Source organism: Camarhynchus parvulus, chromosome 4A (genome assembly GCF_901933205.1).
Source record: "Camarhynchus parvulus chromosome 4A, STF_HiC, whole genome shotgun sequence".
Taxonomy (NCBI): domain Eukaryota; kingdom Metazoa; phylum Chordata; class Aves; order Passeriformes; family Thraupidae; genus Camarhynchus; species Camarhynchus parvulus.
The window spans coordinates 979,006-994,636 of NC_044600.1; the positions used below are offsets into that span (position 1 = coordinate 979,006).

At 51.1% G+C, this 15,631-nt stretch overlaps 1 protein-coding gene across 2 annotated transcripts in view; it reads left to right on the top strand.

The window, feature by feature from the left end:
- PCDH19 (protocadherin 19) overlaps positions 1-15,378 on the top strand; it is a 57,818-nt gene extending 42,440 nt beyond the window's left edge. For both annotated transcript variants that reach the window (XM_030967660.1, XM_030967661.1), the window contains exon 5: positions 11,285-15,378. In XM_030967660.1, the coding sequence (XP_030823520.1) occupies positions 11,285-11,871 (587 nt within the window). In that variant the 3' untranslated portion in view covers positions 11,872-15,378. The remainder of the gene's footprint in view (positions 1-11,284) is intronic.
- The last annotated feature ends 253 nt before the right edge of the window (positions 15,379-15,631 follow it).

A 15,631-nucleotide genomic window follows, 5' to 3' on the forward strand; every position in this document is an offset into this window, starting at 1 on the left:
ATAATTACCCCCTGGAACAGGTTCCCAAGGGATGTGATATATTCTGTATCACTTAGAGTCTTTAAATCACATTTGCATGTTTTTCGCAAAAGCGTGCCTAGTCGCTCAGAGAGGAGGGCTTGAGCACAGTGTGACAGGGCTGAGCCTCCCCTGCTGTCAGGGCACGAGTGCCCTGGTCCTGCCCGGGCTGAGCTCTGCCCAGTTTGGGCTTTGCACATCCTGCAGCAGAGCTCAGGCTGTCCCTTGGCCGGTGCTGGCGGCTGTGCAGGAATGTGCAGAACTGAGCAAGTAACGCTGGGGATGATTCAGAAGCCAATTCCCCCAGCCAAAATCTGCCTTCTCTTCCCAAACACACGCAGTCCCTTCCTCTGAATCAGATGTCCCCAGGCGCTGAGCAATCCTGGCTGGATCAGTGTTTCCAGGACCTTCCCTCCCACCACCCCCCGAGTGATGAGAATATTTTTGTAGATCTCATTTCCTGGCCTTTCCCTTTCATCTCTCAAAGCAGCAAGTAAATGAACAACCCTTTAGTTTTTAGTTACTGCTCTGCACCCAGTGAGCTATCAGAGGCTGTTGACAATGACTTTTCTCTTTTCCGTGCTCCTGCCTGCAGGATTTGGGGAGATAATTCATTTGGTCCTGGTGCTTTGTCAACTTTCAGCACTTGTAATTGCCTAATGATCAGTGCTGATGCTGTTGTTAAGCCTGTTAAAACTTTGTCCTGCTGAACAGCCAGACTGTGCCTGTCTCATCATGTTGTGCCTGCTGTGCTGGCTGGGGCTGCCTTTGATGCTCCCACCCTGGCCCCCTCTTCGGTTGCTGCTTCCCACCCACCTCGGGGGATGGATGGATGCAGCAGGGTGCTGCCCACGCTGAGGAGCTGCACCTGGAGTTACAAATAGCTGAAGAATGATCCCACAGAGAGCCAGATGCTCTCCAGGATGAATCCCCTCTCAGCCCCAAGGAGCCTGGAGCTGGTTGGTGAAGGTGGGCTGGTATCTGTGCCCTGGTGGGGTGGGTGAGAGCAGCTCTCTGGAGCAGGCTATCGCTGCTGGAGCACTGCTGTTTAGCAACATGCTGCTATTTCTGCTTTTCCATCTCTCTTGTGCCTTTTCCACCATCGTTATAGTTTTTTTAGGGCTCTAATTGGCCACATTTCACACCACCACCTCTTTTGCTGCTCATCCGAGGTGCTGGTGCCATCTCTGGAAGCCCCTGTCGCTCATCCTCGCCTCTTCCAAGGCTGGTTTATAATGGCACACGCTGAACATTAGTGCATTACCATCCCTTTTCCAAGAGCAGTCTCCATCCACTCTTCTCTCGTCCCCCAGTGCCTCATCCAATTTAATTAATTATACTTAGTATATTACGCATCCTGTCAAAGTTTTTCCTTTCCGAGGTTTAATGGTTTTTTAATTCTAATGCACGCTGCATGTGGAAGTGTTTCAGCAGTGGGGGAGTGTGCAGTGGCAAGGAGGCAGCATTGCAGCATGTGCTGCAGGCAGCCAGGGTGGGTCCCTGTAGAGAGGCTCCAGCAGAGCTGCTGCAGGTCGGAGCTGCCTCCTTCCCTCTGCTGGTGCTCAGGGGGACAGTCAGGCTGGGGCCAGTGCAGGGGGGCACGTTTGGGTGAGCCCACTCGCCCCTGGTGCATCTGGTGGAGCAGGGGAGGGCTGGTGGCTCAGCCCCAGCGTCCTCCCTGCAGCTGCAGCCCGTGCTGACCTCAGGGTAATGGACCTGACTCTTCTCCTTGTGCTACCTCTGTCTGAAAGCACCAAATCCATCAGTCACTGCAGCCCTGCCTTCTCCCTGTGCAGAAGGGCTGTGTTGGGGATGTGGTGGGGACGGGGCTGAGCAGGTAACGCCGGCTGGGGCTGGTGCCTATCGCTCTGTATTTCCCAGAGACTCTTAAAAGGCTTGGTCAGGAAGGTGGTTCAGCAGGAATGACTTTGTGGGGTCTCACGCTGACTAGCTTTGGGTATTTCCAGATAAAACCTGCTCAGACTAAGAGGGTTGTGGGTTGGTGGTTGTTTTTTTCCTGCCTGTCAGTGTTGCAAAGTGCTTAGGTTTTGAAAATGCAGCTGGGCTCTGTCTGTCTGTCACACCATCACTGAGAGTAACGATGCTGTGGTGCAATTTAGCTGACAGCCCTGTGAACTGGGGCCAGGAGCCAACACAATCCAGCCTGACCTCGGGGCAGTGCTGCAGGAATGTGCCTCAGGAAACCAGAAATCCTGGGAGGCTGCACTGGCAGGAGCTGGGGCAGAGCTGGAACAGCCCATCCTGGGGAGCAAGGATGTGCTGCTCCCACCTCTGCACTGAAACCACTGCAAAGGGTTGTGGGACGATCCCAGTGAGGTGTGCAGCCCCCAGGTGGGACCCAGAATCACTGCCCGGGTGCCCATGCGTTCGCAGCAGCTTGTCTGGAGCTGTGGAGCTGAGTGCTTTCCTTGCAGAGCTTGTGCAAGTCATGGAAATGCAGTTATTTTCCGCTCCTGTTGTTCAGCAATCTCCCTGTGGCTCTGCAGTTGACAGCCCCAGACACACTCCAGGGCTTGTTCTCCATCTCACCCCCGTGGCTGTGGGGCCAACAGAACAGGATGGGGTGGGACAGGATGGGACCCCAGCTGGATTACTGGAATTGAGCTTGTCCATGACTCACAGGTAAAGACATTTCCCCAAGCTTATAATGAGGTTTTAGATTTAACTATTGACCTTATAGTAGTTTTACATGCATGTTTATCTGCCCTTTGGATTAATGAAGGTAAACTTAATTGCCAGAACAAAGTTTCATCTAATTAAATGGATCAGATTCTCAGACTCTGGCAATTCTGTCATGTCTTCTGTTGGCCCCGGGGCAGTGTAACCCACAGCTGGCATTTCCCTGGCATTGCTGTTATCCCCCGTTGGTGTGGAGCTGGAGCCTGCTCTGAGCCCTCCCTGCAGCTCCATGGCCATGCAGAGAGAGCAGGAGGGTCCCTGTGAGTCAGGTGCTGGGTCAGGCTGGGCAGTGTAGAGCAGCTTTTGCAGGCCTGTCCCAGATCCCTGTGGGATTTTCTGGTGCACCCACCCCCCTAGGCAAACATCTCACTGTGGTCCATCCCCATGCTGCAGAGTAAAGATCCACCAGCATGGAAGAACCCCCGTGTTCATCTGAGAGAGACTTAAAGTAGAGCACCAGGGAGGGGATAATGCTGAGCTCCAGGGTGGAGGCATGAGAGGTCAATGTCATGACGAGAGATGGCCAGCAACCAACATTTCGGTTTTTTAAGGAAAGGCGTAAAATTCCCCAGCTCTCCCTTGATGATGGGGAACGCCCCATTGTGCTGGGAAGCCTTCCAGCTGCCTCCATTCTTCAGAGCTGCACACTTTTAGAAAGTACAAAGAGCTTCTCATAATGTTTTGCCTTGTGGGTACGTCTATGATTAATTCCGTGCAAGCATCACTGGTGCAATAACAATACTGAAGGTCCTAAAACTGAAAAAGGAAACACATTTGGCTCGTACTTCATACACAATCACTTACACTTAAGCTATTGATAGTTGATTGGGATCTGTAGACTGCTGGGCTGGTGCCACTGGGTTTCTGAGCGCGCTCAATGGCTGGAACAGACAGCGAGGCTGTAGGTTTTGGCAAGCTGTAGGTCTCATTAGTCAGGCTGACTGTATCTGACACGAGAGATTCCCATCCACCAAGATGAAGCTCACTTCCCTAGGCTTTGGCTGACATCCCAACAATATTTACATGAAGGACAACAGAGGATCAGTGTTAGATTAAGGCTGTGAGTTTCCAGTAGGCAGACAGTTAAATATTCTATTGAAATACTCTTTTGATTATTTAGATAATAATGAAGTTTATGCATGTCCTTGAGAAATCTGGGGAAAGGCAGTTGTTTTATGCTAAGCATGCAAAGATGTGTTTAATCTTGATAATAGGAGTAAATTATGTATCAGCGTTATAACCTCGGCTCCTTTATTTCTCACTTGTTGTGTGGAGCCACCAGAAGCCTGGCAGGGAAGGGTGGCAGGAGGAGGGGGCAGCAGCCGCCCCACGGCACCCTGGCCTTCACATCCCTGCAGGAGGAGGATCAGGATGGCTTGTTCTGTTTTGTCCTGGCCGAGGGAGGTGCTGGTTGAAGTAAGACATTAACCACGAGCCCCCCGAGGAGAGGGCAGGGATGTGCTCTGACAGGCTATGGGCCCAGTACAGGCATCCAGGAATTGCTTCTTATCTCCCCCAACTGTAATTTCTGTTTTTTGGATTTTTATCAGGATCGTTGAGTTGCCATTTTCTGACCCATGCCTGATTTTGAATAGGACTGAGTAATAATTTGATTTATTGCTGCCGTTGGAATGTGGCTGCCTGGCTGGTCCTGTCTTACCCTCGCAGAATATGTGGGTTTGCTTCGTCTATGACAATAGCAGAGAACAGTAACCTTTGGATTAATTTGTTTCAGCGGCTGAAGTCCCATTAAATGGGAGGCAGCTGGTGTCAGAGGCATAAACTGAGACAAAGTTTTGCTCCCAATTGTGGGAAATGTGTTTAAACAGACTAGAAATGTTTCCATCTCTGCGGGGTATAATATACTCAAATGGTTGCATTAACATGAAAAAAGTCTAAGGAAGAGTGCATTTAGGACAATCCCTCTGTATCCAGTGCTAATGAAATTGAATTGCAGTAATGAAGTCAGGGGTTGTGTCTGCGCCCGTGCAGGAGCTGCCTCAGCATTGATGGGAGCCGTGCCCGACAGTGGTGGAGCACTAATGGCTCGAGATGGAAGAGGTCCATCAGAGCCCAGAGTGCTCTCCTCTCCCTCCCAGGGCTGGATCCCACATCCCAGACCTGTTAGGATGCTAATGAGCCCTGGATGGAGGCACGAGTGCGGGAGTTTCGGAGGTGGAATCCACATCCCTGCAGCGCTCAGGGGCCAGCAGAGCTCCACAGACCACTTAAGAAAAGGATTAATTGGAGTTTAAATGGTGTGTTCCGCCGGCCTTCTGAAAGGGAATTAATTTTTCCTTGTGAATGAGGTGGGGATTGGCCTGCGGTCTTGGATAAAGGGGAGCAGCCAGCATTAAATTGCATTCCAGCCCATAATACCTCCTGGGTCTGACTCTGCTGTGGTGCATGGCGTACCCACACCACAGCTCCTTCTGGTGATCACCCTCCTTCCACAGCCTGCTCCTCACCCAGCGGCATCAGCATCCCCTGAGGAAATGCTTTGCATCGAGTCTGTCCTTCCCCTCTGCGTGCAGCTCCCAGGCACCCAGGCCTGCCTGTCCCCTCTCAGTCCTCGTTCACAAAGCAGGGACAGTTCTGCAGGGGAGAGGGAGTTACTCGTGGTGATACACAGCAGGGCAAGAGGGGAATGGGCCAGCTCTTGGCTGTGTAAATCAGAGGGAATCCTCAGCATTTCCTGGGAGCTGTCTGTGTCTGCAGCAGCTGGGGACGAGCCCCCTTGCACACCTCTGCTGACCGTCCCAGGAGCACTGCCCATGAGCTGCATGCAGCCACGGGTCCTTGTCAGCAATTGCTCAATAAATTAATCTAAATGACAGCCCTTTTTTCATTAAAATAATTCCTGTGCTTTGTCCAAGCACTGTTGACCTTCTGTGTTGGGACAGACAATCCGGGATTAAAAATGTAGCATTTTTAGCTTGCAGAAATCCCGAATAATGGTGAAAGAGAGGAAAAGAAAGGCTTCTTGTTGCAGTAAAGAGCATTTGTCGCTGTCCCTGGTTATTAGTACCCTCTGAGCATTGTGCAGGGGAAGCCACATCAGGATTACATTGCTGCATTGACTGGAGATTTCTTATTAGGAAAGGCAAGGAAGGCTCTGTGAAGCCCACAGGTCAAAAATATAATACACTATTCCCCACCTCTCGTTTCCTGATATTATGCTATTAGAGGAGATAAGGGAGAGGTGCAGAGTCTTAATTTACAAGCGAATGATGAACCACGGCTGGGGACTGTTTGTATTTTGTTGGAGCTTATTATTTTATCTGGAGTGTAATGCGGAGGATCACTGCCCCTGAGCCTGAAACAGCCACTCCTGTTGGGGTGGAGGGGTGTGGGCTCCACTGGGGTGCTGGGGGTGCTGGGTCCTGAGAAGATGAAGGTGCTGGAGTTGAAAAGAAACCCCAAAGTAGCTGGAAGAGGAGTGTTAAATAATGCAGCTGCGCTTTGTCCATGAAAGATGGCTAACCATGAGTAAACAGCCACAACAGCGTTTGATCCCTTCGTGTTTACTATTTATTCATATTTATTATTCATAAATTCTGTCACAAATGTTGGGCCCGCGCCCCAGTGAGACATTTGCATTTTATTTTAAGTTTGATTCCCCCCCCGCCCCTCAGTTTCATGAACTGAGATTTAATGATTTGCTTTTCCACATTGCTCCCGTGCTGGCTCTCCCTGGTTCTCCTCTTCTTGTTTCAGGAAGAGATTTCTAACATGGAAAAGTGATATTTGAATAGATTCCCCTAAGGCAATCAATTTACTTCTAATTTGTCTGGAACTAAGCTTTTCTTTGTTGCAATGAGAAAGGATTGAAACTGCTGTAAAATTTATTAGCTTCCAGGAAGATTTTGAAATGAATTTTTTAATGATCGTGCTGTTTGCTGTACCCATGAGCAGTGTCATCACGATTACAATATAATCACATGGTTGCTGAAGAAACACCGAAATGTGGAGCTAGAGCCGGGCTCCTGCACGAGGGGACCTGTGGCATTGCCCAGGTATGGGTACTGCTCCGGTATGGGCACTGCCCAGGTATGGGTACTGCTCAGGTATGGGCACTGCCCAGGTACAGGCACCGCCCAGATATGGACATTGCCCTGGTACTGGTACTGCCCAATACAGGTATTGCCAAGGTATGAGCACTGCACAGGTATGGGTAGTACCCAGGCATGGGCACTGCCCAGGTACTGGCCCTGCCCAGGTACTGGCACTGCCCAATACAGGTATTGCCCAGGTACCAGCACTGCCCAGGTATGGGTATTGCCCAGGTACTGGCACTGCCCAATACAGGTAGTGCCCAGGTGCTGTCACTGCCCAGGTACTGGCACTGCCCAAGTCCTGGCACTGCCCAGGTACAGTCACTGCCCAATACAGGTATTGCCCAGGTACGGGCACTGCCCAGGTGCAGTCACTGCCCAGGTACTGGCACTGCCCAGGTACAATCACTGCCCAATACAGGTATTGCCCAGGTACGGGCACTTGGCTGGCACTGCTGCAGGGCTGGGGGCTTTGGGCTGGGGCCGCTCAGCACGGCGCTCCCCTGCCCCATGTCCTAGCAGGCTGGGATCCCTCAGTCCCTCCTTCTCTCCCCTTATTTCTGGTTCTCAAGCAGCTCCTGCTCCTCTTCCTTGCTCCCCTGTAACAGCACAAACGAGCTCTAGTTACTCACCCCGGCAAAGCTGCTCTGACATGGATTGGATTGAACTGAGCGCCTGTTTGGAAATGGAAACTCCAGGGACTATTGTCATCGCCCAAATTGCACCTTAGATTGTATAACAGCACATGTCATCTGGCCATTTATCAGGAATATTACATTCCCAGGCACTTGCACCTTGCTACGATTTAACTTTGTCTCTTTGGCCAGCGTTGCAATTCCACTGGAGATAATTCAATTGCTGAGAGCTGAACGGGCACGTCGCGCACCCGCTCTGCATTGCTGTGCCACAGGTACCTGGGTGTTGGACAGGGGACTGGAGGATTTGTTCACCAGGGACATTCCTTAATCCCCCTGTGATGAGGGAAGAGCCTGTGCTGTGTGGATCTGGGTGCTCTTGCTGCAGTGCCCACCATGTGTCCTCTGCCTCGGTGTGTGCAGTGTCCTCAGCTCCTTAGAGAGTGCAGCCCAGGTCATGCCCTGGGCCATGGTGGTCTCCATGCCAGGGCTGTGGTGTTCTCTGTCCCTGGCCATGGTGGTCTCTGTCCCAGCCCATGCCAGCCGGCAGGTCCTTGCCAGCTGGAGCACTGGGGCCCTTGGGCACTGTGTGTCAGGATGAGGTGCTCACACTCACACAGAGCTCGGGGGTCTCACCCTGCTTTGCCCCTCTGTTGCTCCCCCTCCCTTTGCTTGTCTCCAGCCTTGGTCAGGCAGCAGTTTCAGCCTGCTCAGCCCTGCCGTGAGCACAGGGGTGGGAGCTGCCTGCTTTGGCTGCCAGGCACTCGCCATGTCGTGGTTCTGGTGGTTATTACCTGGGCTTTGCTCCGTGCATCAAGAACATTTTGTCACTGCAGACAGTAACAGCTGTATTGACTAGGGCAGGTCTGGGGCTGTAAAAGAATTTCCTGTTGTTCTATTTCTGATTGTTGAAGTGGTAAAGAACAAGACAGAGCAGTACAGTAATGTGAGTGTGAACATGAATGGCTGTCCTGGGTGCCATCAAAGCTGGGTGAGTCAGACTGAGCTGCAAAGGGCAGCACCAGGAGCGTGCCAAGAGTCCCTGCCTGCCTCTGCTTGGGGCAGGAGCAGCACGCAGGGATCAGCCCTGGGTCAGCCACTGGAGGGGCTCAGACCCTGCTGTGCACGCCTTTGGATCTGGGACAGCAGAGGAATGGTGTTTCTGTGGATCAACAGGCCTTGCTTGAGGTGTAAGAATAGTATTTTATACCAGCTGAGGGCTAAGACAGCGATGGAAGGGTGGGTAGCTGAAGATGCCCGTTCTGCCATGTTGAAGAGGCTGCTGCTGGGGCTCTGTGCTGCTCCTTGTGTCTGCTGCCAGGGCAGGGCTGCTCCGGGCAGCCTGGACACATGTTGTCCCCGAGAGCAGGATGGTTCTGGCTGCAGGGCACGGTCTCAAGGCTGAGATGTGTGCTGAGCACTGAACAGAGTGACAGAATGTGCCATGGAACTACCTGTTGTCTCGGGTCTGTGGATGGTGGTGACTTGTGACCCTCTGCCTGTCAGCCTGGCCTCCTTGAGACTTGTTAACATTCCCTTCCTCATACAAAAGATTGAAACAATAGAATGTAATGTAATGCTTCTCAGCTCCTTTCCTCCCTGCATTTCAGCTGCTGCAGGTTCTAGACAAGCATTGTAATGTCCAAAACTGATCATCTCCCTGGCAGGGAGGCACCAGGCCCTTTAGTGAGCTGCTCTTGAAGCACAGGTGCCTTTCTAGGCTTTGAGGAATATCCACTTGCAGTAATCAGAGAAGTCCTCCAATTGTTTCTAGCTGTAAAATGTGGCAGTTGAAATAAATGGGTCAAGGCAAGACAAACCTGCCTGTGCTCCCTCTGCAGTGAGGTTTGCCTTGGCTATGACAGTCCCATGGATTGGGGGCTGAGCTGTGCTGCTGGGCTGGGAAGGTGAGGAGAAGCAGCTCCCCTGTGCCTTCCCGTGCTGGACCAGCCAGCCCAGCACACTCACAGATCCAGCTTTTCATGTTTGTGGAGAGACTGAAGTGATGTGTGCTCCAGCAACACGCCCAAGGTCACACAGCACAATAAATCAGTGTCTCATCGGGATGAGAATCCGAGATATTTCTGTAGCCCCTCCAGCCATCACCAAGTCCTCTGCTATCACAGCCAGACTACACAACTTTGTATGCCTGTAGCACCCTTTTGAAGTTAAGCTGTGGATAAATAGGGAGACAGCAATATTTTCTGGGCAATTTTTCTTTTTTTTTTTTTTTTTTTTTGCTCAAGTACTTGAAATTAGCAGAATCAAAGTATAAGATCATGGGCTTCTAGAGCTCAGTGCTGGTTGTTCAGTGTGTAGGGCTCAGGGCATCCTTCTCTCAAGCTGCTGTAAAGGCAGCTGCCAAAACCCAGACCTCCTCCCCTCCACCCAGCCCTCTGCTCCACATCACTGGGTTGCTGCTCTGATGTAGAGAAAAAGCTGATGTTTTACCCATATATTTTTCAATTAATTGGCTTCTTCTCTTTCTTTAAAAAAGCCTTTCTTGGTGTTTTTTTTTAATTTTTTTCTTCTTTTTTTTTTGAGGTCTGCCTTTTACTCGTTTATTCTCTGTAAGTGTTAAGCTGCTCATATTTTGGTGCATTGTGTTATGTGCTGAGAATTTTTATCAGCCGCCCTAGTGCTCGCATGTGGTGGAAATACCAATGTGTCTGAGGAGCGGAGGTTATGCACACAGATGTACAGAGCAGCAGAAGGAAGGGTTTGCAGACGGAGAGAAGGAAACCCGGGCTGAGCCTGCACCTTCCATCCGTCAGCCCAGCCCCGACCGAGCGTGGGCTCCTGGGGGTGATGGCATTGGAGCTTTAGTGCTGCTCCCAGTCTGGGGTATGGGAGGAAGGAGCCGCGTCTTTGCGTGGGGAAAGGCTGTGCTTTATGAGGGCAGCTGCAATTACAAGCTCTTACCAAATGAAGGAAAAGCCGAGACTGAAAAGCAGCCAGGATGCTGCGGTGTTCGGCAGGAGCCACGGTCGGATGCTCAGCAAAGGCTGGGCATGGTGAAACTGCTGAATTTCATTTCCAGCTTTGCACTTGGCTGAGCCTGGCTGCTTCCCCGAGCCTCGGTTTGTCCATCTGTGATGTGGAGGTGAAGCTGTGCAGTCCTCTGGGGCTGACTGACAGTGCAGGAATGCACGCAGGCCCCGGGCACCAAGGTTTGCACTAGCCTGGGAGCTCTTGGACCTGGTCTTGGAGGGTCCTTGGGAAGGGCTAAACCACCAGTCCATATTTCAGCACTGTAAAGTGGTGTTGGGACGACAGCCCCAAGTCGAGAGAAGGAATCTTTATTGCTCCTGTATGAATAAAGCCCCAGCACTGGGAATGACACATTTAATCTTCAGTGGAGTGGACAATCTTGGAGATTTATAAAGCCTCTGTTGTGTGAGAGGTCGGTGGGGATTAAGCAACAAGTTTTTAAAACTCACATATACAGCAGAACCACAAAGAACCTTCCGTCCTCCCCCTTTTCTTTCCTCCCTCTGTTCCTTTCCCCTCCTTGCAAAAAGTCAAGCTTAAATGTCACGTCAAACCAAGCTTAAAACATGGTGGCTTTTAACACTGGCCACTAAACCCAGGAACCGCTGGCTCTGAGGGCTTGACACACGAACAGCCCTGTTGTGATGGATTTGCTGCCGTCACTCCTCCAGGCTTCTGCTGTGGTGGTAACAGGTGACACACAACCTATTGGAAATTAAACTCCAGTCTGTAGAGCCTCAAAACCGAAGGCTGTTTGAGGTTCAGTCAGTGCTGTTTGGGGTAGGATCCCCTCTGCAGTGCCCAGCTCGGTGTGGTGCCCCCAGCCCGGGCAGGCTGCAGGGTGTGGGCAGCCCATTCACCGTGCCTTGTGCTTTCTCCCCGCAGAGCAGAGCGAGGGCTTCCACTGCCGGGAGGAGTGCCGCATCCTGGGCCACTCGGACAGGTGCTGGATGCCCCGAGGCGCCGTGCCCAGCCGCGCCAAGTCCCCCGAGCACGGCAGGAACGTCATCGCGCTGTCCATCGAGGCCACGGCGGTGGACGCGGAGCCTTACGCGGACTGCGGCGCCAAAAGGACCTTCGCCACCTTTGGCAAGGAGGGCGGCGAGCCCCCGGCCGAGGAGCGCCTCGCCAACCCCAAAGGCAAAAGAACGGTGGACTCGGCCGCCTGCTGCAGCCCCAAGGTGAGCGGCGCCGTGCGCGAGGCCGGCAACGGCTGCGAGGCCGTCAGCCCCGTCACCTCGCCCCTGCACCTGAAGAGCCCCTTGTCCGGCAAGCCGGCGGCGCCCTACGGAGCCGGGCACTGCGCCGGCGGCCGGGAGCCCTTTGGGAACAGTGGCCCTTCCCGGCCCAGCGAGGCAGAGCCCCGGGGCGCGGACAGCGAGAGCAGCGGGCAGGAGGGCAACCCGCTCCTGCAGGCAAGCCGGGAAAAGGACTCGCCCGGTGCCCGGAGACTAAAGGACATCGTCCTCTGAGCAGCACTCGGCCACCGGAGGATGAGGATGAGGATGAGGGACCGCACGACTCCCAGCGCAGATTGTTTTTATCGCTTACCAATGGTTCACAGATTGCTGTATTTAAAAGCTTTCCCTAAATGTATTGTTTATAAATGGAGCTATCGTTGATGTGACAATCCCACGTGTCTCGAGGGCGGCAGGGGTGCGCAGCCCGAGCGAGTAGCCGGTGTTTGGCTTTGGCCGGGAGGCGGCGGGTGGCGGGGGCAGAGGCCAGAGCCCCCCAGTCCTCAGGAGCGCTCGGTACCCCCTCCTTGGAGTTTATATATTTTTGTATCTCAAAACGAAGATAAATTTCCATTCCTGGAGAGAATTGAGTGGCCAATTCCTTATTCGGACATCTTTAGTAACCACCCCGGCGGTTTTGTAGTCTGGACGAAGTAGCGGCTGTTTCTTGTGTGGGACTGTTCAAAGTGACAGTCGGGTGAGTTTCAGTTCAAATTCACCCAGCACGAGGTTGTTTGTCTTTTAAGGTGTCGGTGTTTTGCTATGGACACCCCTGCATTTACGAATCCTTTTGCTGTCACATACTTATCTGTACTATTATTGTATTTGATATTGCAAATTACTGTATGTCTAGTGATGGCAAAAGGCTTTCAGGCTTAAACAAAAAGGAATTTAAAAAAAAATAAATCACAATCATCTTACTTAAACCTTGGGGAACCTGCAGTTTGCAGCCCCGGTGGAGCAAGCGCTTCTTCCAGCCCCCACCATTGCCTGCAGCCTCCCCCGGCTCCTGCAGGAAAATGTCAGGGCATTGTGGGAAGACGTTTTTGGGAAAATCCTGCCTGGATTGCAATTGTCGGATGCACTGTGCTGAACTTTTCCCCTTACCCGTTTCTTTTGCATAATTTCAAGGCAATGCATGGAAAGGTTTTTTCCCAGAAGTTGGTTATTTTGGTTTTTTTCCAGTTCCCAGATTTAGATATCCCTCGCCTCCAGTCATTTCCAAGTCAAAGAGATGGAATTATTTTAAGAGATCTAAATTACCTTCTCAATTAGACACACACACTTCCCAGTCAGCGTTTCCTAGCCATGATTACACCAAGAGGGTGTGTGTAGGTATGACATCATGGCATGGATTTTAGACCCTTCTGATTTCTTTCTATCCCTGCATCATAAATAAGTATGGAATGAGCAATAGTGATGTTAATTTAGGGGCAGACAGGTGATACGTAACAACGCTACTAATTCAATTAATGTGCCTTCTTAATGGAGAAAAAATTAAAGCAATTCTTTATTTTTTCTCATAATTAAGGACTTTTTTGTGTGGGTACAAATCTACTCATGTAAAATTGATTTGAAAATTGAGCTACTTTAATAGCCATTTTGTAGAAGGGAGAGAGGGAAGGGATTCCACAGCTCTCTGCTCTCTTGCAGTGATGATTCCTCAGTGAGGTATGAGTAAGGTAGGAGGATTTCAGTTAGTGTATTATTATTATTATTATTATTATTATTGCTATTATAATTAACCCTTCACTGAACAGATTTTTCCTACCCTCAATAGTGTTTCCTAGAATTTAAAATCGATTATGGAAGGAAAAATATATAGCTCTTGCCAATGTTTGCTGTACCAGCAAGTTGAAATTAGTGGTTTCAAGAGAAAGAGTCTTTCTAGGTCCACATATCATGATAAAGTATTTGTTACTTGATTTATTTAAATGAAAAACAACAAGAAAACAAGTTCCAGTTGTTATCATCCTCAAAATAAACTTAAACTCCAGCCATTTATTTCTTCAGGGCAGATTGATCTTGCCTGAAGCCACAGCTGGTCTGAGACAGGTCCAGAGTCAGCCTGTTCCCCCTGCCACTTGCTAGGGCCAGGAATTGGGAAAGAATCAACAAAAGAACAGTTGTCTAATGAAATTTGTGATGCTTCCCTCACTGGTGTGATGACTACCTCATTCAGCTCCCATCCCACGTGCTAACATGATGTCCTGCATCCCTCCAGCAAACTGGGGGTTTTCTCCCCTCTTCTGGATTCTGAGCCCATTTTTCAGGGATGTGTTGTTTCTGTTCCCACTGTGTTTCCTGCCTGTGTACTGTTACTGCTGTCATTTATTTCTGGTTTTTTCCCCAAATGTGTGTTTTATTATAACACAAGCAAAGAGGAGAGGGGCTGGCTCGGGGCTGTTGGAGTAACTGGGTGTTCTGCAACTGTTCAGCTGAGTTTATTCTGATGTTACCTGGTTTTGTCAGCTCTGGGAGGTTTTTTTTGGTGGGGGGAAACTTCTCCCGTGTGTTTGCTGAGAGACACAACCTGCCTTGCTCGTCTGTCAGGTGCTCTTGGCTTCACAGGGCAACGGCTCCATGTGGCCCCATCATCACCCACACCTCTGCCAGGAGGAGACCCAGCTTCCCCATGGCCCATGGTGAGGTGGGGTCCCCCCGGGTGCCCCATCACCACCCCCAGGTGCCTGGAAAAGCACCAGCCTTAATTCTGCCGAGCGTTGCCCCCTGCCTACGGAGCTGCCACCACCAGCCTTGTATTTCGGGTGAAAAATAGATGCTAACTGAAAAGGAAGAGAGGAGAAAAAAAAAAAAAAAAAATAGAAACATTTCTCTAATTTACCCAGAGGAAACGTTCCTTGCCACTCTGAATAAAAGCACAGCCGAGAAAGAATGTGAAATAATTCTGTATTAAAAGGGGGCATTAAAGAGGTCAGTAAACCCTTATGCCTCCAAGAAAATCATTTAAGCACCAGTTTTCTGGGCTGACCCAGGCTGCAGTGGGGGATGTGAGCAAGGGGCCCTTCCCTGGTATGGCCTTGCTGTGCGGGGCCAAGGGGAGACCCAGAGAGCTGCCCTGGCCTTGCTGCCTTGGCCCTCTCCAGAATATTTTGGTACTCCTGTCACTGTCCCTCTGTGTCACTCGAGATGAGTTCAGGCTCCTGGGCAAATTGCAGTCCCTTGGTTTTTTTCCTACTTGCATCGAAACTGGCCGTGCAAAAAACGTTCCGAGCTGCAGGGTGGGCAGGAAGGCTTTTTGGAAGGGTTCCAGATGTAATTATTGTGCTTTTTAATAACTTAAACCTGTCCTCAGATTTGGTTTAGGAAAAATCGCTGGGATCTGTTGGTTCCCTTCAGGCAAACTTGCTCTGCTCCCCTGTTAATCCAGGAGAGCAGCAAGCAGCGACGATTCTCCCCCGAGCATGACGAGGACCCCATCTGGAGCAGCTCTGGGGCTGGGGGCCAGGGGCTGAGCTCTTCCCTCGGGAGCCCCTGGCCTTTCCCACCCTTGGGGCTGCAGGGCTGGGCTGGGAGGGATGGTGGAGGGCTGGGGGGCACAACTGATGGCTGGAAACATCCCCCTCCAAGCACTGTCTGCTGAGGTTGTTGCCGTTCCCTGTTTGTTGTGAGCTGGAGGTGGCCTGTGGATCACACTTTGTGCAAAAGTGAATTCCTTTCTTTTTTAACTTTTATTTTTCCAAACAGGAAACGAGTTGCTTTTGTGAAGAACACACTGTCTGATGAATATGTTGAAATTATTCTTGGGGGGGGGGGGGGGGAGGGAGAGAAAAAAAACCAATCTAATTTTGAATGGAAACACATTTGTCTGTCATTGGGGAAAACTGATGGTCTTGTTGCTACAGCTGCTTTTGCAGCTCTGGGTAATCTCTGATCCAACCTGTGAGCTGCGGAACCGCCGGGGAGAAACCCCACTGCCAGCTCTGCTGGGGCTGAGACGGAGCCTCCGCTGGTGTCAGCTGATGTTCAGCTG